The sequence below is a fragment of the Lucilia sericata genome, unplaced genomic scaffold, assembly GCF_015586225.1.
Source record: "Lucilia sericata isolate MDLA Ls3-8-SP2 unplaced genomic scaffold, ASM1558622v1 Contig001043F_arrow, whole genome shotgun sequence".
Lineage (NCBI taxonomy): Eukaryota > Metazoa > Arthropoda > Insecta > Diptera > Calliphoridae > Lucilia > Lucilia sericata.
The window spans coordinates 1-24,925 of NW_023995023.1; the positions used below are offsets into that span (position 1 = coordinate 1).

General features: G+C 30.7%; 4 protein-coding genes across 4 annotated transcripts; 2 read left to right on the forward strand and 2 right to left on the reverse strand.

The window, feature by feature from the left end:
- Positions 1-7,699: 7,699 nt before the first annotated feature.
- LOC119609722 (fibrinogen C domain-containing protein 1-like) lies at positions 7,700-9,029 on the forward strand. Its single transcript, XM_037964614.1, has 5 exons — positions 7,700-7,703; positions 7,976-8,047; positions 8,111-8,144; positions 8,224-8,751; positions 8,844-9,029. The coding sequence occupies exons 1-5, from the start codon at positions 7,700-7,702 to the stop codon at positions 8,965-8,967; spliced, it is 762 nt and encodes a 253-aa protein (XP_037820542.1). The 3' UTR covers positions 8,968-9,029.
- A 3,063-nt stretch (positions 9,030-12,092) lies between these two features.
- On the reverse strand, positions 12,093-15,445 carry LOC119609720 (exocyst complex component 1). Its single transcript, XM_037964612.1, has 7 exons — positions 14,581-15,445; positions 14,299-14,526; positions 13,789-14,238; positions 13,361-13,724; positions 13,164-13,293; positions 12,596-13,103; positions 12,093-12,533 (listed from the first exon to the last, which is right to left on the reverse strand). Exons 1-7 carry the CDS (start codon positions 15,295-15,297, stop codon positions 12,186-12,188), a joined length of 2,745 nt encoding a protein of 914 aa, XP_037820540.1. The 5' UTR covers positions 15,298-15,445; the 3' UTR covers positions 12,093-12,185.
- Positions 15,446-18,360: 2,915 nt separating this feature from the next.
- LOC119609721 (polycomb protein PHO) lies at positions 18,361-20,811 on the reverse strand. The gene is made up of 2 exons (XM_037964613.1): positions 20,499-20,811; positions 18,361-20,431 (listed from the first exon to the last, which is right to left on the reverse strand). Exon 2 carries the CDS (start codon positions 20,422-20,424, stop codon positions 18,508-18,510), a length of 1,917 nt encoding a protein of 638 aa, XP_037820541.1. The 5' UTR covers positions 20,425-20,431; positions 20,499-20,811; the 3' UTR covers positions 18,361-18,507.
- Positions 20,812-21,095: 284 nt separating this feature from the next.
- Positions 21,096-24,883, forward strand: LOC119609723. Its single transcript, XM_037964615.1, has 3 exons — positions 21,096-21,289; positions 23,690-24,143; positions 24,223-24,883. Exons 1-3 carry the CDS (start codon positions 21,246-21,248, stop codon positions 24,754-24,756), a joined length of 1,032 nt encoding a protein of 343 aa, XP_037820543.1. The 5' UTR covers positions 21,096-21,245; the 3' UTR covers positions 24,757-24,883.
- The last annotated feature ends 42 nt before the right edge of the window (positions 24,884-24,925 follow it).

Consider the following 24,925-nt stretch of genomic DNA (forward strand, 5'->3'; position numbering starts at 1 on the left):
CGATTTTTATAGGAAGATATAAGTGATCACAAAATGAGGTCCTTTTTCAATTTAAACGTGTTTTAACGAAGTTAGGTAGGCATGTTATATATCAATGGAAAGGTAATTTTGTCTATTTTTCAAAACTGTATATAATTTTTGAAAATTAAAAAATTCGCGGAATACTTTTTTAAAAAAAATTAAAAAATGTTTTTTATTCAGTTTTTGCGAAGATACAAATTTTTCAAATTGCAATAAAAATTTTATTTATGAATATTTTTTGATGAAATTTTACAGTTAGGTAGATTTTTTTACTCAAAATCCAAAATTATTAGAAATCCCGGAATTCCCAAAAAAGTTTTAAAAAATCCCAAAAATGGGATTTTTTGGTTTTTTGCCTATTATATCCATACCAGGGGCGGGGTTATCGAAACCCGTTACAAAATGATTAAGAACTTATTGGGTCATATAAAACAGGTCACTATAATTTGATATCGACTATGCGATTTGAGAATTTTTGCTCAAAATTTAATTTTCCATAAAAAATAGGGTTTTTTTGGATGGACCTGGTCCCCTCGGTATCAAAATTTTTAGGTTTTGTTTCATTTATCGTATTTTATGTAAAGTCAGCTTTCCAAAAAGTATAAATTCTATATACATCTTCTTAGAAACTTTTTAGATAACTTAAAAAGAAAAAGATACTTTTTTCCCAAAAAAATGACAAAAAATCGCCTTTTTCTAATTTTTTAAATTTAAATGCCTATAACTTTGGACTCAGTCATGATTTTTACATAATTCTTTCACTGCTTGGTATATAAACTTGTTGTTAAGCAAATAAAAAAAAATGGCGAAAATCGGAAATATTTGGACCTGCTATTATCAAAAAAACTAAAGTAAGGACGGTAAAAATTTTAAAATTTTAATATTCAAATGCGAATATCTCCTAAACTATAAGAGATAATTTACTGCTACGACGACATTTTTTATAGTGCTCGATGAGGAGATTCTATATACGAAATTTTTTTTAAATCGGAACTCAAATGAAGAAATAGGATCGTTTTAAAAATTTAACATAGCCGAGGTGTCCTAATTTGAGGACCCCCCGCCGGGCCCCTGGTTGGCCTATAAGGTCCAAATTCAAAACCTTAACTCGACAACACCTCCTCTTTGTGCATAAAATCGGATTAACCGTTTAGAAGTTACCGAATTATTTCCCTCTTTTTTTTTTCCTATACCACTGTGATGTTGTTGACCAAAAAATCGATTTTTAATGGAATATATAAGTGATCACAAAATGAGGCCCCCTTTCAATTTAAACGTGTTTTAACGAAGTTATAAGCGATTTTAGTTTTCTCAGGATTTTGACCAAAACATCGATTTTTAAAGGAAGATATTAGTGACCACAAAATGAGGTCTTTTTTCAATCTAAACGTGTTTTAACAAAGTTATAAGTGATTTTAGTTTTCTTAGGTTTTTGATCAAAAAATTGATTTTTAATGGAAGATATTAGTGACCACAGAATGAGGTCCTTTTTCAATTTGAGCGTGTTTTAACGAAGTTATAAGCGATTTTAGTTTTCTAAGGTTTTTGACCAAAAAATCGATTTTTAAAGGAAAACATAAGTGATCACAAAATGAGGTCCTTTTTCAATTTAAATGTTGTTGACCAAAAAATCGATTTTTAAAGGAAAATATAAGTGATCACAAAATGAGGTCCTTTTTCAATTTAAACGTGTTTTAACGAAGTTATAAGCGATTTTAGTTTTCTAAGGTTTTTGACCAAAAAATCTATTTTTAAAGGAAAACATAAGTGATCACAAAATGAGGTCCTTTTTCAATTTAAATGTTGTTGACCAAAAAATCGATTTTTAAAGGAAAATATAAGTGATCACAAAATGAGGTCCTTTTTCAATTTAAACGTGTTTTAACGAAGTTATAAGCGATTTTAGTTTTCTAAGGTTTTTGACCAAAAAATCGATTTTTAATGGAATATATAAGTGATCACAAAATGAGGTCCTTTTTCAATTTAAACGTGTTTTAACGAAGTTATAAGCGATTGTAGTTTTCTAAGGTTTTTGACCAAAAAATCTATTTTTAAAGGAAAATATAAGTGATCACAAAATGAGGTCCTTTTTAAATTTAAATTGTTTTAACGAAGTTATAAGCGATTTTAGTTTTCTTAGGTTTTTTTACCAAAAGATCGATTTTTAAAGGAAGATATAAGTGATCACAAAATGAGGTCCTTTTTCAATTTAAACGTGTTTTAACGAAGTTATAAGCGATTTTAGTTTTCTAAGGTTTTTGACCAAAAAATAGATTTTTAAAGGATGATACAAGTGATCACAAAATGAGGTCCTTTTTCAATTTAAAAGTGTTTTAACGAAGTTATAAGCAATTTTAGTTTTCTTAGGTTTTTGAAAATCGATTTTAATGAAATATATAAGTGATCACAAAATGAGGTCCTTTTTCAATTTAAACGTGTTTTAACGGAGTTATAAGCGATTTTAGTTTTCTAGGGTTCTTGACCAAAACATCGATTTTTAATAGAATATATAAGTGATCACAAATTGAGGTCCTTTTTCAATTTAAACGTGTTCTAACGAAGTTATTAGCGATTTTAGTTTTCTAAGGTTTTTGACCAAAACATCGATTTTTATAGGAAGATATAAGTGATCACAAAATGAGGTCCTTTTTCAATTTAAACGTGTTTTAACGAAGTTATAAGCGTTTTTAGTTTTCTTAGGTTTTTGACTAAAATATCGATTTTTAAAGGAAGATATAAGTGATCACAAAATGAGGTCCTTTTTCAATTTAAACGTGTTTTAACGAAGTTATAAACGATTTTAGTTTTCTTAGGTTTTAGACCAGAAGATCGATTTTTAAAAGAAGATGTAAGGGATCACAAAATGAGGTCCTTTTTCAATTTAAACGTGCCTTAACAAAGTTATAAGCGATTTTAGTTTTCTTAGGTTTTAGACCAGAAGATCGATTTTTAAAGGAAGATATAAGTGATCACCAAATGAGGTCCTTTTTCAATTTAAACGTGTTTTAACGAAGTTATAAACGATTTTAGTTTTCTTATGTTTATGACCAAAAGATCGATTTTTAAAGCAAGATATAAGTGATCACAAAATGAGGTCCTTTTTCAATTTAAACGTGTTTTAACGAAGTTATAAGCGATTGTAGTTTTCTTAGGTTTTTGACCAAAACATCGATTTTTAAAGGAAGATATAAGTGATCACAAAATGAGGTCCTTTTTCAATTTAAACGTGTTTTAACGAAGTTATAAGCGATTGTAGTTTTCTAAGGTTTTTGACCAAAAAATCGATTTTTAAAGGAAAATATAAGTGATCACAAAATGAGGTCCTTTTTAAATTTAAACGTGTTTTAACGAAGTTATAAGCGATTTTAGTTTTCTTAGGTTTTTGACCAAAAAATCGATTTTTAAAGGAAAATATAAGTGATCACAAAATGAGGTCCTTTTTCAATTTAAACGTGTTTTAACGAAGTTATAAGCGATTTTAGTTTTCTTAGGTTTCTGACCAAAACATCGATTTTTAAAGGAAGATATTAGTGATCACAAAATGAGGTCCTTTTTCAATTTAAACATGTTTTAACGAAGTTATAAGCGATTTTAGTTTTCTTAGGTTGTTGACAAGAAGATCGATTTTTAAAGGAAAATATAAGTGATCACAAATTGAGGTCCTTTTTCAATTTAAACGTGTTTTAACGAAGTTATAAGCGATTTTAGTTTTCTTAGGTTGTTGACCAAAAAATCGATTTATAAAGGATAATATAAGTGATCACAAAATGATTTCGTTTTTCAATTTAAACGTGTTTTAACGTAGTTATAAGCGAATTTAATTTTCTTAGGTTGTTGACCAGAAGATCGCTTTTTAAAGGAAGATATAAGCGATCACAAAATGAGGTCCTTTTTCAATTTAAACGTGTTTTAAAGAAATTGTAAGCGGAAGATATAAGTGATCACAAAATGAGGTCCTTTTTCAATTTAAACGTGTTTTAACGAAGTTATAAGCGATTTTAGTTTTCTAAGGTTTTTGACCAAAACATCGATTTTTAAAGGAAAATATAAGTGATCACAAAATGAGGTCCTTTTTCAATTTAAATGTGTTTTAACGAAGTTATAAGCGATTTTATTTTTCTAAGGTTTATGACCAAAAATTAGATTTATGATGGAATATATAAGAGATCACAAAATGAGGTCCTTTTTCAATTTAAACGTGTTTTAACGAAGTTATAAGCGATTTTAGTTTTCTTAGGTTTTCGACTAAAATATCAATTTTTAAAGGAAGATATAAGTGATCACAAAATGAGGCCCTTTTTCAATTTAAACGTGTTTTAACGAAGTTATAAGCGATTTTAGTTTTCTTAGGTTTTAGACCAGAAGATCGATTTTTAAAAGAAGATGTAAGTGATCACAAAATGAGGTCCTTTTTCAATTTAAACGAGCCTTAACAAAGTTATAAGCGATTTTAATTTTCTTAGGTTTTTGACCAAAAGATCGATTTTTAAAGGAAAATATAAGTGATCACAAAATTAAGTCCTTTTCCAATTTAAACGTGTTTTAACGAAGTTATAAGCGATTTAATTTTCTTAGGTTTTTGACCAAAACATCGATTTTTAAAGGAAGATATTAGTGATCACAAAAAGAGGTCCTTTTTCAATTTAAACATGTTTTAACGAAGTTATAAGCGATTTTAGTTTTCTTAGGTTGTTGACAAGAAGATTGATTTTTAAAGGAAAATATAAGTGATCACAAATTGAGGTCCTTTTTCAATTTAAACGTGTTTTAACGAAGTTATAAGCGATTTTAGTTTTCTTAGGTTGTTGACCAAAAAATCGATTTATAAAGGATAATATAAGTGATCACAAAATGATTTCGTTTTTCAATTTAAACGTGCTTTAACGAAGTTAGAAGCGAATTTAATTTTCTTAGGTTGTTGACCAGAAGATCGCTTTTTAAAGGAAGATATAAGCGATCACAAAATGAGGTCCTTTTTCAATTTAAACGTGTTTTAATGAAATTATAAGCGGAAGATATAAGTGATCACAAAATGAGGTCCTTTTTCAATTTAAACCTGTTTTAAAGAAGTTATAAGCGATTTTAGTTTTCTTAGGTTGTTGACCGGAAGATCGATTTTAAAAGGAAGATATAAGTGATCACAAAATGAGGTCCTTTTTCAATTTAAACGTGTTTTAACGAAGTTATAAGCGATTTTAGTTTTCTTAGGTTTTTGACCAAATGATCGATTTTTTATTAAAAACTTAAGTGATCACAAAATTAGGTCCTTTTTCAATTTAAACGTGTTTTAACAAAGTTATAAATGATTTTAGTTTTCTTAGGTTTTGATGAAAAACTTAAGTGATCACAAAATTAGGCGTTTTTTCAATTTAAACGTGTTTTAACGAAGTTATAAGCGATTTTAGGTTTCTTAGTATTTTGACCAAAAAAACGAAATTTTAAGAAAAATATAGATGACCACAATATAAGCTCATTTTTCAATTTAAATCTTTTTCTACGAAGTTATAAATGATTTTAGATATCTTAAGTTTTTGAACCAAAATCTACGGTACCATAGGAACCGAAAATAACTGGGAGAAAGGGAGGATATCGTTGAGATTATCACTACAAATAGCATGATCAAGTTTTCAATCGACAGTTTGTTCCATATAAAGGCTCAGTTGACTTCTCCGTTCTGTGATTTGTGTTTTTCATACAAAAACCTAACGGCAACCTCACGGCCACTGGCTTAAAACTGTCTTTCATTAGATTTGTTTAAAATTATCGTGATTGGAATTACATTTTATAAGAACTATGTTCATTTTGATTACAAACTATTTAAAACAGTTCTTTTTATTATAATTTTTTTTTAAATTATCGAGATTTGAAAAAAAATTCATAATTAATACTTTATTTCTACATTGATTGCAAACTATTTCTTGCAAATATTTATCTGAATTAAAATAGTTCTAGTTCAGTTCTAGTTCAGTTCTAGTTCAGTTCTAGTTCAGTTCTAGTTCAGTTCTAGTTCAGTTCTAGTTCAGTTCTAGTTCAGTTCTAGTTCAGTTCTAGTTCAGTTCTAGTTCAGTTCTAGTTCAGTTCTAGTTCAGTTCTAGTTCAGTTCTAGTTCAGTTCTAGTTCAGTTCTAGTTCAGTTCTAGTTCAGTTCTAGTCAGTTCTAGTTCAGTTCTAGTTCAGTTCTAGTTCAGTTCTAGTTCAGTTCTAGTTCAGTTCTAGTTCAGTTCTAGTTCAGTTCTAGTTCAGTTCTAGTTCAGTTCTAGTTCAGTTCTAGTTCAGTTCTAGTTCAGTTCTAGTTCAGTTCTAGTTCAGTTCTAGTTCAGTTCTAGTTCAGTTCTAGTTCAGTTCTAGTTCAGTTCTAGTTCAGTTCTAGTTCAGTTCTAGTTCAGTTCTAGTTCAGTTCTAGTTCAGTTCTAGTTCAGTTCTAGTTCAGTTCTAGTTCAGTTCTAGTTCAGTTCTAGTTCAGTTCTAGTTCAGTTCTAGTTCAGTTCTAGTTCAGTTCTAGTTCAGTTCTAGTTCAGTTCTAGTTCAGTTCTAGTTCAGTTCTAGTTCAGTTCTAGTTCAGTTCTAGTTCAGTTCTAGTTCAGTTCAGTTCTAGTTCAGTTCTAGTTCAGTTCTAGTTCAGTTCTAGTTCAGTTCTAGTTCAGTTCTAGTTCAGTTCTAGTTCAGTTCTAGTTCTAGTTCAGTTCTAGTTCAGTTCTAGTTCAGTTCTTTTTCAGTTCTAGTTCAGTTCTAGTTCAGTTCTAGTTCAGTTCTAGTTTAGTTCTAGTTCAGTTCTAGTTCAGTTTTCAGTTCTAGTTCAGTTCTAGTTCAGTTCTAGTTCAGTTCTAGTTCATTCTAGTTCAGTTCTAGTTCAGTTCAGTTCTAGTTCAGTTCTAGTTCAGTTCTAGTTCAGTTCTAGTTCAGTTCTAGTTCAGTTCTAGTTCAGTTCTAGTTCAGTTCTAGTTCAGTTCTAGTTCAGTTCTAGTTCAGTTCTAGTTCAGTTCTAGTTCAGTTCTAGTTCAGTTCTAGTTCAGTTCTAGTTCAGTTCTAGTTCAGTTCTAGTTCAGTTCTAGTTCAGTTCTAGTTCAGTTCTAGTTCAGTTCTAGTTCAGTTCTAGTTCAGTTCTAGTTCAGTTCTAGTTCAGTTCTAGTTCAGTTCTAGTTCAGTTCTAGTTCAGTTCTAGTTCAGTTCTAGTTCAGTTCTAGTTCAGTTCTAGTTCAGTTCTAGTTCAGTTCTAGTTCAGTTCTAGTTCAGTTCTAGTTCAGTTCTAGTTCAGTTCTAGTTCAGTTCTAGTTCAGTTCTAGTTCAGTTCTAGTTCAGTTCTAGTTCAGTTCTAGTTCAGTTCTAGTTCAGTTCTAGTTCAGTTCTAGTTCAGTTCTAGTTCAGTTCTAGTTCAGTTCTAGTTCAGTTCTAGTTCAGTTCTAGTTCAGTTCTAGTTCAGTTCTAGTTCAGTTCTAGTTCAGTTCTAGTTCAGTTCTAGTTCAGTTCTAGTTCAGTTCTAGTTCAGTTCTAGTTCAGTTCTAGTTCAGTTCTAGTTCAGTTCTAGTTCAGTTCTAGTTCAGTTCTAGTCAGTTCTAGTTCAGTTCTAGTTCAGTTCTAGTTCAGTTCTAGTTCAGTTCTAGTTCAGTTCTAGTTCAGTTCTAGTTCAGTTCTAGTTCAGTTCTAGTTCAGTTCTAGAAAAAATAGAAATAGAAGAAGAAATGGGTATGTGGAAAATGATTGTCGAAAATTACATTACTTAAATTAATTTAAATGCAATAACTATTAGCAAAAACTTGGTAATGACTATACACTTACCTATTAACATACTTTTTCAATATCAACAATATTATCGACCTGATTACATAGAAATAGCCTAATAACGTCATATTAATAATGTGTTATAGAATGAAAGTTTTTGCTGGGTAATTAAAATCTTTTTGTTTATTGTTATTAGTAGAAAATTTAATTTTTGATTTATTTTCTCTATTATTTAGATATTCTGAAACAATTGGAACAAAAAATAGATTTTATAAATGAAAGAGTTATCAAATTGGAAAAAGAAAACAGTGAGTAAAATTATCCGCTAGATTTGAAAAAAAAATATTTAAAACAAAAATTCATTTGTACAGAATTAATCGAATATAAACTTAAGGAATTAAAATGGTAAGCATTTAAATTCTTATGAAAACAGAAATCTTCAAACTTAAAGACTGAGAAATATACAATTCAATATTTTTTTTAGTTACAGTAATATTGCTACAAGGGGTTGTCATCATTTGAAAGGATGTGAAAGTGGCATATACAATATAATTAATCCACAAATCAGCAATAATTCATTTCAGGTTTCGTGCGATTTAGAAACTCTTGGGGGCGGTTGGACTATCATACAGCGACGTCAAGATGGTTCAGAAAATTTCTATAGAAATTGGTCTGAGTATACTATTGGCTTCGGCAATATCACTAATGAATTTTTTATGGGACTCAACAAACTGCATGCCCTCACCTCTCTGGCAGATCCACAAGAACTATACATAATATTAGAGGATTTTAAAGGGGACAAAAAATATGCCAGATATGGAATATTTAAAATTGATTCAGAGAGCACAGATTATACGTTAACAGTGGATGATTATTCCGGAAATGCCGGTGATAGTTTACAATTTCATAATGGTAGTAAATTTAGTACCAATGATCGGGACAATGACATATATTCCGGAAATTGTGCCGAATCGTTTAAGGGTAGTTGGTGGTATAAGAACTGCTACTATAGGTGAGTAAAGTAAAACAACAGCAATTTAAAAATGAACTCCATTTTGTTGTCGAATAATTGTTACACGATTTAATTATTTTAATATATTTCAGCAATTTGAATGGAAAATATTATAAAAACACAACATCACGTTTCGATGGCGTCAACTGGAGGACATTTAGAAATTTCGATTCGCTAAAATTTGTACAAATGATGATACGTCCAAAGGAAAATTAAAATATTTCTTTTACATTTATTATTACGCATAAAAAATTACAACATAATAAACGCCAATTAATAACCGCATTCGTCTATGCAATTAATATTTTAATTGAAAAATGTGATTGATTTTTTATTTGTTTTATTTGCAAAAATTTCTATCTATCTATCTATCTATCTATCTATCTATCTATCTATCTATCTATCTATCTATCTATCTATCTATCTATCTATCTATCTATCTATCTATCTATCTATCTATCTATCTATCTATCTATCTATCTATCTATCTATCTATCTATCTATCTATCTATCTATCTATCTATCTATCTATCTATCTATCTATCTATCTATTTATCTATCTATCTATCTATCTATCTATCTATCTATCTATCTATCTATCTATCTATCTATCTATCTATCTATCTATCTATCTATCTATCTATCTATCTATCTATCTATCTATCTATCTATCTATCTATCTATCTATCTATCTATCTATCTATCTATCTATCTATCTATCTATCTATCTATCTATCTATCTATCTATCTATCTATCTATCTATCTATCTATCTATCTATCTATCTATCTATCTATCTATCTATCTATCTATCTATCATCTATCTATCTATCTATCTATCTATCTATCTATCTATCTATCTATCTATCTATCTATCTATCTATCTATCTATCTATCTATCTATCTATCTATCTATCTATCTATCTATCTATCTATCTATCTATCTATCTATCTATCTATCTATCTATCTATCTATCTATCTATCTATCTATCTATCTATCTATCTATCTATCTATCTATCTATCTATCTATCTATCTATCTATCTATCTATCTATCTATCTATCTATCTATCTATCTATCTATCTATCTATCTATCTATCTATCTATCTATCTATCTATCTATCTATCTATCTATCTATCTATCTATCTATCTATCTATCTATCTATCTATCTATATCTATCTATCTATCTATCTATCTATCTATCTATCTATCTATCTATCTATCTATCTATCTATCTATCTATCTATCTATCTATCTATCTATCTATCTATCTATCTATCTATCTATCTATCTATCTATCTATCTATCTATCTATCTATCTATCTATCTATCTATCTATCTATCTATCTATCTATCTATCTATCTATCTATCTATCTATCTATCTATCTATCTATCTATCTATCTATCTATCTATCTATCTATCTATCTATCTATCTATCTATCTATCTATCTATCTATCTATCTATCTATCTATCTATCTATCTATCTATCTATCTATCTACATATCTATCTATCTATCTATCTATCTATCTATCTATCTATCTATCTATCTATCTATCTATCTATCTATCTATCTATCTATCTATCTATCTATCTATCTATCTATCTATCTATCTATCTATCTATCTATCTATCTATCTATCTATCTATCTATCTATCTATCTATCTATCTATCTATCTATCTATCTATCTATCTATCTATCTATCTATCTATCTATCTATCTATCTATCTATCTATCTATCTATCTATCTATCTATCTATCTATCTATCTATCTATCTATCTATCTATCTATCTATCTATCTATCTATCTATCTATCTATCTATCTAATCTAGCTATCTATCTATCTATCTATCTATCTTATCTATCTATCTATCTATCTATCTATCTCTCTATCTAGCTATCTATCTATCTATCTATCTAACTATCTATCTATCTATCTATCTATCTATCTATCTATCTAACTAACTAACTATCTATCTATCTATCCTTACCTTCTGTGGAAGTGATGTTTAATGACTTCTATTCTATTTTTTCAATGCTGAAATTATATTTTTCGTTCTTATATTTTTATGAGATAAAAAATGTTATTTTTGGACTTTTGTATTAAATGTGACAATTAACCTTATTAATGTTAATATTATTTAAGTCAAAATAGTTGTATTCCATAACACTACAATTTTACTTCCGAATAACTACCAAAAAAGAGCATACAAATTACTTCTTAAGGACGACTTCAGAAGTAGTGAATTTGGAATCAAATAAAAAGGACATCGCTCTTATGACAAGCCTGTATTAAGATCATAACTTCTTTTTCAGTTCTTTTTCAGTATTTTCATGGAGTAAATTCTACTTCTTTTTCGCTTCTTTGGAAATTCTTTTTTTTTATGGATACATTATAGACTAAACTATATAATTAAAAGTATAGACTATAGACTAGATTACAGACGAGACTATAGACTGAAATATTTATTAAAATATGGACTAGACTAAAAAAAATCAGAAAATAGACTTACCAATTTAAAACATATTTTTCTTCCCATTGTGCAAAGTAAAACAGCAATTCCGTAACACACACTTTTTTAGTACGTCCTTAAAATTCCCTTGCGATAACAATTTCATTTTTAAATTCATATCTTTAAAAAAACATATTTTCACTCTAGTCCCGTTTGTTTCTTTTTCACAGAATACACAATCGAACACAAACAAAAAACATCGAATGACCGCCATAACAAAAAAAAAAAACAAACAAAAATTTTTCATTATTCAAAAATCACAAAAAATATTTATAAATTTGCACTTATTCCAAAAGAAAACTATTAAACCGCTATTTGATTTCAAAGATTTTTAAAAAATATAATATTTAAACGATTTTTATTATTTTATTTTAATTAATTTACAAGAGCATTCACAAAAACAAACCATTTTCACAAAATTTACACGAGAAACTGACAAATAAGAGAAAATTGAGAATGACTTAACAAAAAAAGTTCGTTTAGTAAAGTGAATTAGTGTGTGTGTGTGTGCAATAGGATCAAAGAGAAGCTTTTTATGTTGCAACAACAAATTGTTGCTTCCGTTTAGTTGGGAACTTTTTTTATTGCAGTAGACAAGCAAGTGATTGATAAACAGTGATGCCAACTGTTAAATAAAATACAGGCGGAAATTGTTATTAAGCACAAGTTCGACAATAGAAATGGGCAATAAATCTATGTCAATGGTTTGTATTTATTTGGAAAATATCCGAGAACAAAATATGGTCAAAGAGTTGTATTTTCTGAATTTAATGGCTTCGAATACTCAGATGATGATAAGACCAAAATAAGACTAGGATTTATAGTAAAGATTAAATCATTAAGTTTTCTTTATTTCTTTAATATCAATAAATAAATGTATAAATTAAAATAAAGTATTTTGTATGCGATAACATTTTAATGGGAACGCGCTATATCTGAAAAGAAATTTAAAATGTCTTGTATATTAAATTCTAAACTAATCATAGAACCGGCATAACACTTTTGTATGCGCTCTTCCAGGAATTTATATTGTACAATGAATTCTTCCTGCATGGCATGCCATACCACTTGCAAAAGATTTTCCTCTTCGCACAAATGTTTCTCCACTTTGCGATAGAGATTTTCCAAACCCTTTTTCACCTCACGTGCCGGATATTGTATGATAACTTTACGCAGTTCTTGTTTGGAAAAAGCCATTTGATAGCTTATTTCCGTTTCCTTTACGCCCTGGGCAATTTTCTGTTGGACACCTTCAAAGAATAGCTAAAAGTATGATGGCAAAGCGTTAGGATACGATTTTTTCTTCTTACTTAACTTAAACTTACATTTAGTTTTTCCAATGGTCTGCCAAAATACTGTATAACATAATTCGTTAAGGCTTCGTTGTAACGCGACTTGGCCTCTTTCTTCAGCTCATCCAAACTGGGCACCTTTAAGCGTGCCAACAGTGAATACATGTGATGATAATTTTCCATGCGCACCACTTGTAGCGGTGTTTTAGGATGATCCTTGGCATGTGTATTGATGCCCTCGAATATGGCATTTATCAATTGTATATACTTTTCTCCATCGGTGCGACGTGTTGATTTCCTAAAGAAATCCTCGGTTGTTTGTGAGAAATATTCGAAATTTTCCACATAAGGTAAGATGCCGCATTTTGAACGTTTAGGCATTTTGGCATCACGTATCGATTGTAATTGCTGCTGCATAAAACGATCAAAGTTACGTTTAACATGTACCAGTACCGAGGCAAAGGTCATGCTTAAAAAGGAATGTGTATCTTGGGCGGACATGACATGTTGATTTAAACGCTCCAATACATAAAGAGAATAGCTGAAGAACAGTTAAATTAAATGCATAAATACATACGTATAATGTTAAAGTAATACTTACAAACAATCAAAACGTTCAAAACTTTGTATGAAATTAATAAGTTCCTGTTCCAGACAGCCAAACAAAGCGTTCATTAACTTGCGAACTTCTTCATTAATTTGACGATCAATTTTCTTTTGGGGAAATTGTGCTGTAAACAGAAATAACGAAATAATAAAAAAAAACTCCATCAAACTTTATAAAAAAAAAACGCCTACCATCTCCAGCACCACTGGTCGAAGAGGGTGATAGTAACATAGACTGTGACATATCAACACTTTTTTCCATCACATCTAAATTGGCGCTTTTTGCTGAGGGACTTAAAACATCCATTTGAAAGAAATTAATGCAGAATTTTTGTTCTTGCAAAGCAATAGGTTCCAATTCAGCTAAGACCTTTTCCAAAACCGCATCAAAACGTTCTCTATCAGCTGCATCTACACCAGGACCCCATTGTTCACGATTCACACCCAGTGTACCATGGGGTACAGAGGATACAGCAGCTTTCTTAGAAGTAGAAGATGTCGATAGATCTAAATCTTCACGTGAATTGCGTAATTTTTCCGAAATTTGTATTTTAGCCTTGAAGGATATAAATAATTAGAAAAAATCCATAAAAAACAAAAACAACTTTAAGCTCGCATACCAAAGTGAAAAAATTTCTTATATCACGCTCATATATTTTACTCAATGAGTTTGTATAGACCGTGGTTAGACCATCATATATTGTACGATCCATTGCCTTTATCCAATGCATCAATTCCGTATGGGGTGTTAAACGTTGATGCACCGACGAATGATTCGGCAATACCAGCTCTGTGCTCGATAAAGACATATCACCAATTTCATTGGACAAATGAATGAAAAGACAATTTAAATGTTTTTTCACAGGCGCCAAGAAATTCTTTTTCCAGTTTTCGAAACGTTTCATTTGATCACGTACCGCCACCAAGCGCTGAAGCGAAGGATCAATATCACTATTTAAGGCCTGCTGTAAACTTTGGGCAGCTATAATGGCAGCTTTACGACCTTCCGGTGTATTTAAATCGGGTGCTTGTAATATTTGTTGATAGGCAACTGGGAAATCCAACTGGGACTAATAAGAGATGTACAAGATTATTTGTAATATTTTCATATTTAAGGCCTTTTTACTTACTATAATTTGACTTAATTCCTCCTTAAGCTTAATATTATTGTTGTTGGCAATTTTAATCATGGCATTTTTGCCACCAATCTTTTCCATGGTCTCTTTAACGTGACCCAATATTTCCTCGTATGAATCTAAACGTTCTTCGAATTTATCAGCTTCACCAATAGCTTTATCAATGTGTTCCATTAGGAGCATAACTTGTTTTTCCGAAGCTAGTACAGATTGCATATTTGCCTAAATGAATGGAGTTAGAAAGAGTCTTTACTCCCTTAAACAAACACTACTTACACCATCTAAGTCATGTAATTCTTTTGATAACTTTTCAATTAGCAGTTCGGCATCCTTCACCGCATAATCACATTCATTAAAAAGTTTCGACAATTCCGAAGCCTCCTTATCGGTCAAAGCAGTAAATTCTGTAAATTCCATTTCTTCTTCGTCCTCAGTTTCGCCACCGTTTTTACGTAAACCCTCACCACGTCCACTGCCGTCTCGCACAGTCGATGAACTACGTATACTACCACGACCTCCACCATCCACACCCATTAATTTCTCTGGTGATTTTTCCATTAGCCAAGCCGTCGGAATATTTCGAAATTCTGCTTTAGCACCACGAGCATATTTATGGATTTGCTTATACAGAACAGCGATAAAGTTTTGCCGTTCATGCAAATTAAGAGCGTACCATTTGTATAGTTTCTCAACCTGTACATCGAATTCATGAATATCGAACTGTTCACTACGGCCGTCTAGCCATTTGATTTCGTCCAATTGCCAGACACGTTTCTTCTTGTAATCACCATCTTTCTGTTCGGCCTGTTTCACCAGGCACACTGTGACTTGTGGTACGGGTGGTGGTGTCGTGGCAACACATAGATAGCAGGCCCGTTTCTTTTTGAAGGTTTTCGTTACCGTCACCACGGATAGCAGTCGTTCGCCGCACCCATTAAATAATTCCTTTTGTAGTACATGTTTAATGTTGGCCAAAGAGCCAATAGATAACATTTTATTTTGTGATTGTAGGTTTTATTAATATTTTTCCTTTTTATTAATTAATATCAATGATAACATTGATAAAAAACAGCAATTGTATTTACGCCTCCAAGAAAAAATTCTATGATAAATTATTGAAAAAAAAAAAATTAGTTTTGTTGTCAAAATGTCAACTGTAACAGCTGACTGTAAAAAGTTGTCATATTTGTTGTTTGCAAATAAATCAGGGATTGAAAAAAATAATTCTTATTGTGAATATATGATTTAATATACATATGAAATAAATTTCTTTGCTCTTTCTTAAAATTTTAAATATAGAATTATAAAATAATTTAACTTTTAATATTTGCTCTTTATTTTGTTTATTTTAAAAATTCTTGAAAATGAATTTGGTTTAAATCACACCTCAAACTTTTAGATATGATAACTAGCAGAAATACTATTCACAATAGTATAATATCGAACTTAAATGCACTGTTTCGTATGAAAAAGTGGTAGGAAAAAATGCTATTACTGCTCACAGAGAAAATGCTGTGCACAGAAATACCGGTTAGGTGCTACACGTACTAAAGACGCTCTAGAGTAGTGCAGCTTATAGCTGCCCATAAGCACAGGGTATACAGAGGCGTCACGAGCAAAAAACTATTTCCCTCTCTTTCGCACAAAACGAATTCAATAATTTTTTTAGCTGTATTTTATATACCTCTTCTCACCAAACAATTTCAAAATCAAACAAAAGCTGATTTTAGACTTTTTTAAATGTCAAAAGTGACAACTCTGTATACTTTGTGCCATAAGAAATACTCGTGTTTGTGTGTCGTGCGCCGCCAAGTCTGGTGTGTCGCAGTAAAAGCAATTTAAATGAGGTGATAGCTAGTGACCAATTGTGAATATATGTCAAAAATTTTTCATATGTGTTTTGACATTATGGAAACTAAAAGACATATCTATGCGAAAACTGGCAATGAAGGAAGACGATTACTTTGCAAATATAAATTACAGCAAAAACGTCGAATATATAGCGTTTTATACATATCATGGATCAACTAACAAGGTGAAGTCATTTCAACAGCTGATTTTTTTCTGTGTATTTTTTTTATATTCGTGTGTTGGTGTCCAAGTAGGGTTCTCTACCGTATTGTGAATATTTTTTCCCGTTGAACTATGTCACAAAAACTGCTAGAAACCGCCAAATATAGGTATGTTATGAACCAAACAAATTCAAAACTTCTAGGGTTCTATAAATCGACTTTCGAATAATCGAACAATCGACTTTTTGTCGAAAAAAGTCGAAAAGTCGAAGTCGACTATTTTGTTCCAAAAAAGTCGATAACTCGACTATCGTCTATGAAAAAAGTCGAAAAGTCGACTTTGTAAATAAAAGTCGAAAAAAGTCGAAAAGTCAAAATATCGGAAAGTCGAAAAAAGCTGAAAAGTCGAAAAAAGTCGATAAGTCGAAAAAAGTCGAAGAAAGTCGAAAAAAGTCGAAAAGTCGGAAAAAGTCGAAAAGTCGGAAAAAGTCGAAAAAAGTCGAAAAGAGTCGAAAAAAGTCGAAAAGTCGGAAAAAGTCGAAAAAAGTCGAAAAGTCGGAAAAAGTCGAAAAATCGAAAATTGTAGAAACAAGTCAAAAATTTTAAAAAAGTGGAAAAAAATAGTCGGAAAAACTCGAAAAAAGTAAAAAATAGTCGGAAAAAAGTAGAAAGAAGTCGAAAATAGTCAAAAAGTCGAAAAAATCGAAAAAAGTCGGAAAAAGTCGTAAAAAGTCGAAAAAAGTCGAAAAGTCGAAAAAGTCGAAAAGTCGAAAAAAGTCGAAAAGTCGAAAAAAGTCGAAAAGTCGAAAAGTCGAAAAAAGCCGAAAAGTCGGAAAAAATCGAAAAAAGTCGAAAAGAGTCGAAAATTTTAGAAAAGTGGAAAAGAGGTCAAAAACTCTAAAATAGTCGGAAAACTCGAAAAAAGTAAAAAAAATAGTCGAAAATAGTCGAAAAATAGTCGAAAATAATCAAAAAGTCGTAAAAAATCAAAAAGTCGAAAAGTCGGAAAAAGTCGAAAAAAGTCGAAAAGTCGAAAAAAGTCGAAAAGTCGGAAAAGTCGAAAAAAGCCGAAAAGTCGGAAAAAGTCGAAAAGTCGACCATTTATAAAATTCTAAAAGTCGAAAAGTCTAAAAGTCGACTTTTAAATAAATGAAAAAGGTCGAAAAGTCGAAAAATCGACTCTTCATAAAATGGAAAAAGTCGAAAGGTCGAAAAGTCGACTTTTAACTAAATGCAAAAAGTCGAAAAGTCGACTTTTCGTTTCAACTATAGAACCCTAAAAACTTCCATAACTTTTAGAAAAAATTAAGAATGTTGAGTCTCGACTATTGAGACTAGACTTTCTATTAGACTATAGACTAGAATTTATATTATATTATAGACTAGACTATAAACTGGTCTTAAGACTAGAATTTAGACTAGGCTATAGATCAGATTGTATACTAGACTATAACTATAGACTACATACTAGACCATATATTAGACAATACTATAGATTAGACTGTAGACTTGACTATAGTCTAGATTATAGACTGGATTAGACTATACACAAGAATCGACTATAGATAAGTGTTCTGTAAATAATTTAAAATATTAGATTTTAAAACTGAGATCTTTACGTGGATAGATAGAAATAAAGGCCAAAATTAAGGTCGGTAAACCGGAAAGGGTATAGCTATTTCTAAATAGAAATTCATATGTACGTTTATTTTTTTAAGTAAATATTTATTTTTATTTCTTTCATATATACATATACAAACTACCTTTACTTCAATATTAATCATTTAATTTCATCCATATTAATTAAATTAGATTACACAGGAATAAAAATGTTTATGAACAAAATAAGAGAGTCAAAAAAAAAAAAGAAGAATATATTGAATTACTATCAAACTATATACTATATATGTATACTATGTATGTATTTTGTAATAAAATTGTTATTTTGTTTTTGTTAATTATTAATTTAATTAATAATACATTATGAAAATTATACAAATTTAAAATTTTTCTAAATTATATAAGGTAAAAAAAAAAAAAAATTATAAAAATTTACAAATTTATAATTCGTTTAAAAAATTTTCAAAAAAATGTATGCTAAAAAGTTGTTATTTTTCCACGTAACTTTACAATACTATACAGTGAAAAATTGCAAAGAAATAAAACACAAGAGAAGAAAGAATAAAATGGTTTATGAATTATCTAAAATAGGACCGTATTGTTCATTAGTTTCCAAATATACTAAATCAGGATTTTCACCCAATTCAAGACGGCCATAACGTGCTAGTAGGGGTTTATTATTTACCGGCCTGGGCCATTTACGTTTCGGTTTTGAATGAGTCAACATGTGACTCTTGAGATTTGTGGACTGGGCGAAACATTTGTGGCAACCTTCGACTGGACAATGATAGGGTCGATCACCAGTATGTATACGAACGTGTGTACGCAAGTTAAAGTCGAGGGAGAAACGTTTGCCACAACCTTCAAATGTACACTCAAAGGGTTTTTCGCCCGTATGCACCAATTGATGACGTTTTAGTTTTGAACTTTCTACAAAAGATTTGCCACACTCAGCACAAACATGACCGCGCGGCCCATGGGTTGCGGAGTGTTTACGCATGGCTGAGTGATTGCGAAACTCTTTATTACAGTTTCGAAATGTGCAGCGAAACACTGTCACTGTCCCCGAGGCGGTGGCAGATGTTGTGTAAGCAGGTGTATTAGCAGTTGCTGGTGGTGGTGATGTGGTAGTAGATGTAGTAGTAGCACTTGTGGTTTTCTTTGAAGGCGTGCTTATTGCTTTTTTAGCCGGCGGACTTTTCAGTTTGACTGTTGCCTCTACTTCAGCAGACGTTTGCGGACATGATAATAGATTATTGCTATCGTTGAAGACGGTTGGTGCAGTTGGAAAAGTTTCTGTTAATTCAGTTTCGTTTATCTGATGATCTTGATTTTGTATCAAAGTAAAATCATTTGATTTAGTGCTTAATAGGGTTTCTTCAGTTTTTATATCTTCGATAATACTCTCATTTGCTGTTTCTACTTCTTCTTCGACTATGTCACCGGTAAAAGGATCAGGAACTATGACATATTCCGCCGGCGAGAGGCCTTCATGTACATGAACTTTGCTACTAGTTTCGTTCATTAAAATATTATGGACCTGTTGTTCCGCTTCTTCTAGCGTGCTGGATTTCAATAACATATCATTCGTTTCCAAGTTAAATGTCTCCTTTTTCATGTTAACATGATTAAGCTCGCTTTCGATATTATTCTCTTCGGGCGCTTCTTCTACGTCTTCCTCTTCTCCATCTTCATCTTCTGAATTGAGTGCTGACCATAGGGTGACATTGAATTCATCTTGTGTTATGCGTATGGGCACTTTTGTTTGCTTCCAACGTTTGGTAGTCTGTGACTTTTTTAATTTTTCATTTAATCGCTGTTTCTCTCTTCTTTCCTTATTGTTTTTACACATATAATTTGGGTCGTCCGTCTTCTCTTGCTTAATCACCATTGGATTGTGGCTGTTGTCCACCAAATGTTCCATTTTAATGTGACTTGTTGCCATCAGGTGTTGGGATGTAATATCAAATTGATTGCTGTCCAAATTTAATTGTGCCGTTACGTATTCATCAAACACTTCATTGGCATCCGTAGAGTCTGGTAAGATTTCTTCGCCGCCTCCTCCTCCCTGCACAACACATTCGGCCGTATAGGCTGCCAGCGAATCTGTAGACGATGAATTCGAGGGCTGCATTATTATTTGCGGCGGCATCGATTCAGGAACTGCATAATATTGTATACTGTCGCCGGATATAAAGAATTCGCCCGTGTCTATAACTATATTACCCTCTTCATCACGTTCATCGATGATTTCTTCTATGAGAAAACTTTCGCCCACTGCACCACAGCTGCTGCCAATTTGCTCTTCTAGATCCGTGGAATAGGGCTGTTCGATTATCGTAGTGTTGCTCGGTAAGATGTGCGTGAAATACAAGGGTGAAGTTGTAGCACTATGAGAGACAGGCACTGCGGCCGATGCCAATGACAAATTATTCACAATGGGTGCTGAGCTGCCAGAGCCCAAGGCGAAATTGTGGCCATTCATCATTGTATTTCTAAAATGAATAAAATTTATTGATATACGATTCTTCCAACACACTCTTATTTTGTATTCCTATTTACAATTTCGTTTGTTTTTATTTTTTCACTACTTTTGTCGTTTGCAGACGCGTTGCTAGAACCACTCGTCTGTCTCTATATACTTTTTGAGGCTGCGACACAGGCGACCTTTCACTTAATATCTGGGTTTTATTTTATAATTTCAAAATTTATACAACTTTTGGGTTTGTTTACATTTTATAAAAATGTAAATATTTTGAAAAAAGCCGGTAAAATATGGCGGAATTGTATTTTCCAAAATGGCTCTTCGATATATTTTTTTATTTTTTCCTGTATATTATCTCCTCTTCTTCATCACACTAAATGCCAAAATGCTAATTGGTGGGGTTTTTTTTTATTGAATAATCCATTGTGAATATGATGTTTACGCAGTTAACAACAGCTGGTTGGCTTAAATGTCATTCACAATAAACAAAACTTGAACAAAGAAGTAGTCAACGGCGAATTCATACAAGGTGTAGTTATTTCAACGGCTGATATTTTTCTCTACTGGCTAAAAATGTCAAATGCTTGTCTTTGTTGTGTAGAAAATTACCACCAAGATAGAAACAACAAAAACAACAGGCAAGTTATGACAGTTCAATTGACTGTAAGAAGTACAAATACCTTGTTGTTTTCTCTTTTTAATAAATTCAAGTTGATTATTAGTTGGCGTACTTATTTAAAAAAAATATTTTGGGTGGTTGAATTGTGATCACTGTGTGCTTTACTTAAATTTAATTCCTAAAATTAAAGTTAACAAAAAAAGCAATGTCGGTAATAAAAAGGGAATGGACTTACTGGCAAGATTCAGAGTAAGTAAATACGTATTTAATATTAATTTTCTTTGCTAAACTAGAATTTATGGTTTCTTTGCCATGGCTTAGACCTTAAAGATCTTTTGCATTTTAATGCAAACAAATGAATATAATAGTAAATTTGAAATGCCCTTTTCATACTTTTATTGCGATATAATTCAAATATTATTTAATGGAAAGCATGTTTTATTCCTAAATATATGTTTATTCATGCAAATTGTGTATAACTTTCAATCGCGTTTACTTCATTGGCCATTCCTTTTCTTTTTAATTGGGGATTCCACAATTTTTAACATTGTTAGGATAGAGTTGCCAAGTACTTTTCATTACTAGTCAATACCACGGTTATATCGACTTTTTGCAATATATGACAGGTCGATCTTACGACTTTTTTAATTTACGAAAAGTCGACTTTTCGATTTTTTGCAATTTTGAAACTAACTTTTGTTTTAGTTGGAAACAGATATTTTATTACGTATTTTTCTATACAAAATGGGGCCAGCCTAATGTACATAATAAAAAAATCTGTCTAAAATCTACGACTTAACCGTTTTGTCCATATCCGAGCAAAATTACGTATGTACATCAATACCCAACATACCCGGGTATGTCATACAATTTATATGGCTATTTCATCTTTTTTTCATCATAAACCATTAAATTTTAGCAATTTTTTTAAAGTTTTCTTATTGCTTTCCTATTAACAAAAATATCTTATGCAAAAAACAAAGAAAATTATTATAATCAGCAAAATTTTACTTTACTAAGTCATCTACATATATATATAAAAATGAAAGTGTGTTTGTATGTATGTATGTATGTATGTTTGTTTGTTTGTGCTTTATAGACTGCTAAATGGCTGGACCGATTTTCCTGAAATTTTCACAGTTTCTTCCTGTATGTCTGGAAGGAACTATAGGCTACTTTTTATGTTGAAATTTCATGTGGGCGACGTGCCACGCCCATATTAAGAAAATATTAAATTAGTATATCTGAGATAATATAATAGTTAGAATCTTCAAATTTTGTCGGAGCAACTTTAGTATCAATATAATTATATAAGACAAAAAGTGGGCGGATTAGCTTTAGGGGGCGTGGCACCTCCCATATAAATTAAATACAAAAATTCGTTTATCTTGGAAACTATTATAGTTAGAATATTAAAAATTTGCACGAGTAACTTTAACATCCATGTAAACATTTTGGGAAATAAATTGGCGGACTACCCATGAGCAGCACCTCCCATATTAATAAAATACAAAAATAGGTTTATCTGGGAAACTAATAGAACTAAATTCTTCAAATTTTGCACTAAGAACTTAAATATTCATCTGAACATTTTGGAGAAAAAAGAGCGGACTTTCGTCATGGGGGGCTTGGAGCCCCCATATAAATTGAATAGGAAAAAATTATATCTGAGAAACTATTAGAGCTAGAATCTTCAAATTTTAATTAAAGAACTTTGACATTCATGAGAACATTCAGAGAATAACGGGCGGAAGGGGGGCTTGACACCTCACATATGAATTAAATACAAAATTTCGCTTGTCTGGGAAACTAATAGAACAAGATTCTTCAAATATTGCAAGAAGAACTTTATTATACATATGAACATTTTGGAGAAAAAAAGGGCGGACTTTCATCTGGGGGCTGTGAATTCCCATATGAATTAAATAGAAAAATTCATATATCTGAGAAACTATTAGAAACTATTCTAAATGAAGATCTTTGACATTAATGCGAACATTTAGAGAATAACGGGCGGACTTTCAATGGGGTCTTGGAACCCCCTATATGAATTAAATACAAAATTTCGTATATCTGGGAAAATATTAGATTTTTTTCATTTGTCATCGATTACATTAAAATCTTAATTAACGTTCCGAAAAAATGCATCTCTGGAAAACATTACAGTTAGAATCTTCAAAATTATTAAGAAGATTTTTTATTTATATTGCTTTTAGGGTAGCAAAGCACACTGGGTATAGCTAGTATACAATAAAAAAAATATTTCATCAAAATCGGCGCATATTTGTTAATGTTACAGGGTCCACAAATATTTCATATTCAAATTTATGAATAAAGACACATGACTCTGATGACCGGGGTATGTTGTGTATTGATACACGAGGTAAAAATAGAAAATCGGTTTAAAATATATATGAATATCTAACTTATTTTTGGAAAATGTATAGAAAACTTTACTCTGAAAGCATTTCAAGCCGTTACGATATATAGATCTCGAGATATGTATATTACTTCAAAAATGAAAAACATATCCTCGTATGTGGGTATTGACATAACGGTTAAAAAAATCAAATACGGATGGAAACTCCATCACCATGACCCTTTCCATAATATACCACAAAATTTGAAATTAAGTACTTTTCTTTTAAGACGATCGGATAAATTTGTAAAACTCTTGGATTCAGGATTATTGTCCGACTGCAAGTTTATTGTTGGACCCGATGACGCAACGGCTGAAACAATAAACGGTCATAAAATAATGTTCGTTATAGAATCACCAGTATTGGAACGAATGCTAACTGGAGACTTTATCGAAGCAGAAAAAGATAAAGGAATACGCATAAATGATGTTGATCCGCATGATTTCAAAAATTTTTGCCATATGATTTATGATAATAATTCATCAAATCTTAAAAAGTTTACTTTAGAAGAAATAATGGAATTGTATCGTATATGTGACAAATATATGGTTCAATCGATTTGTGAAACTTGCATAAGTTTTTTTAAAGATACAATAAAAGGTCTTCACTTAGATCGATTAATAATAATGTTTGAATTTGCCACTAGCCTGGAAGATAAAAGTTTACAAACTGCTGTAGAGAAGGTAATTTATTTGCAGTACTTTGTAGATATATTATTTATGTAAATAATAAAAAAATTTAAATATTCTATTACTATTTAAGGAAATTTCTACTCATAAGGAAACGTTAATGGTTGACAAGCTCAATGAATTGCCCTTGAAAGTATTTTATGATTATGTTCTTTTTGTCAGCAAGTTATCGGTACCACCATCACCTTTAATGATCTTCAAGGCAATTGATTTATATTTTAAACGTAACCATTTAATAAGAAAAGAAGTTAAAACGACTATAACAGAGACAATTTCAGAAAAGAAAATCCAAGAAATCATAACGGAAAATATGACAGACAAGGAAGGCAAAGGACCTTTAATGAAAAAGGTTGAAACGGCGGACGCAAAAGAAAAAGAAGCTATAATGGAATATATGGCAGACGGAGCTAACACTGAAAATAAGGAAATAAATAATATACAGTCGTTTAAAAGTATGGTTTTCGCGTTAGTAAAATTTGAAGAAATGACACCCTATGAGTTTATAACTGGACCAGGAGAATCAGATCTACTTGGTTTTCAATATAAATACCAAATGCTTTCGTATTTGTGTACTACGAAATTTGCTTTTACCAGAAAAAATTACTAATTAAGGAAATGTTTGTAAAAGTTAAAAATTTTAATTCCTTTTTTTGTTCATTTTTATAGAAAATGTAAAATTTATGAAAAAATAATTTTTTGGAAAAAAATTTGAATTTAAAAAAATTTTTAAAAATTTAAATACATACATATTTAAAAAAAAATATTATTTTTGGGAA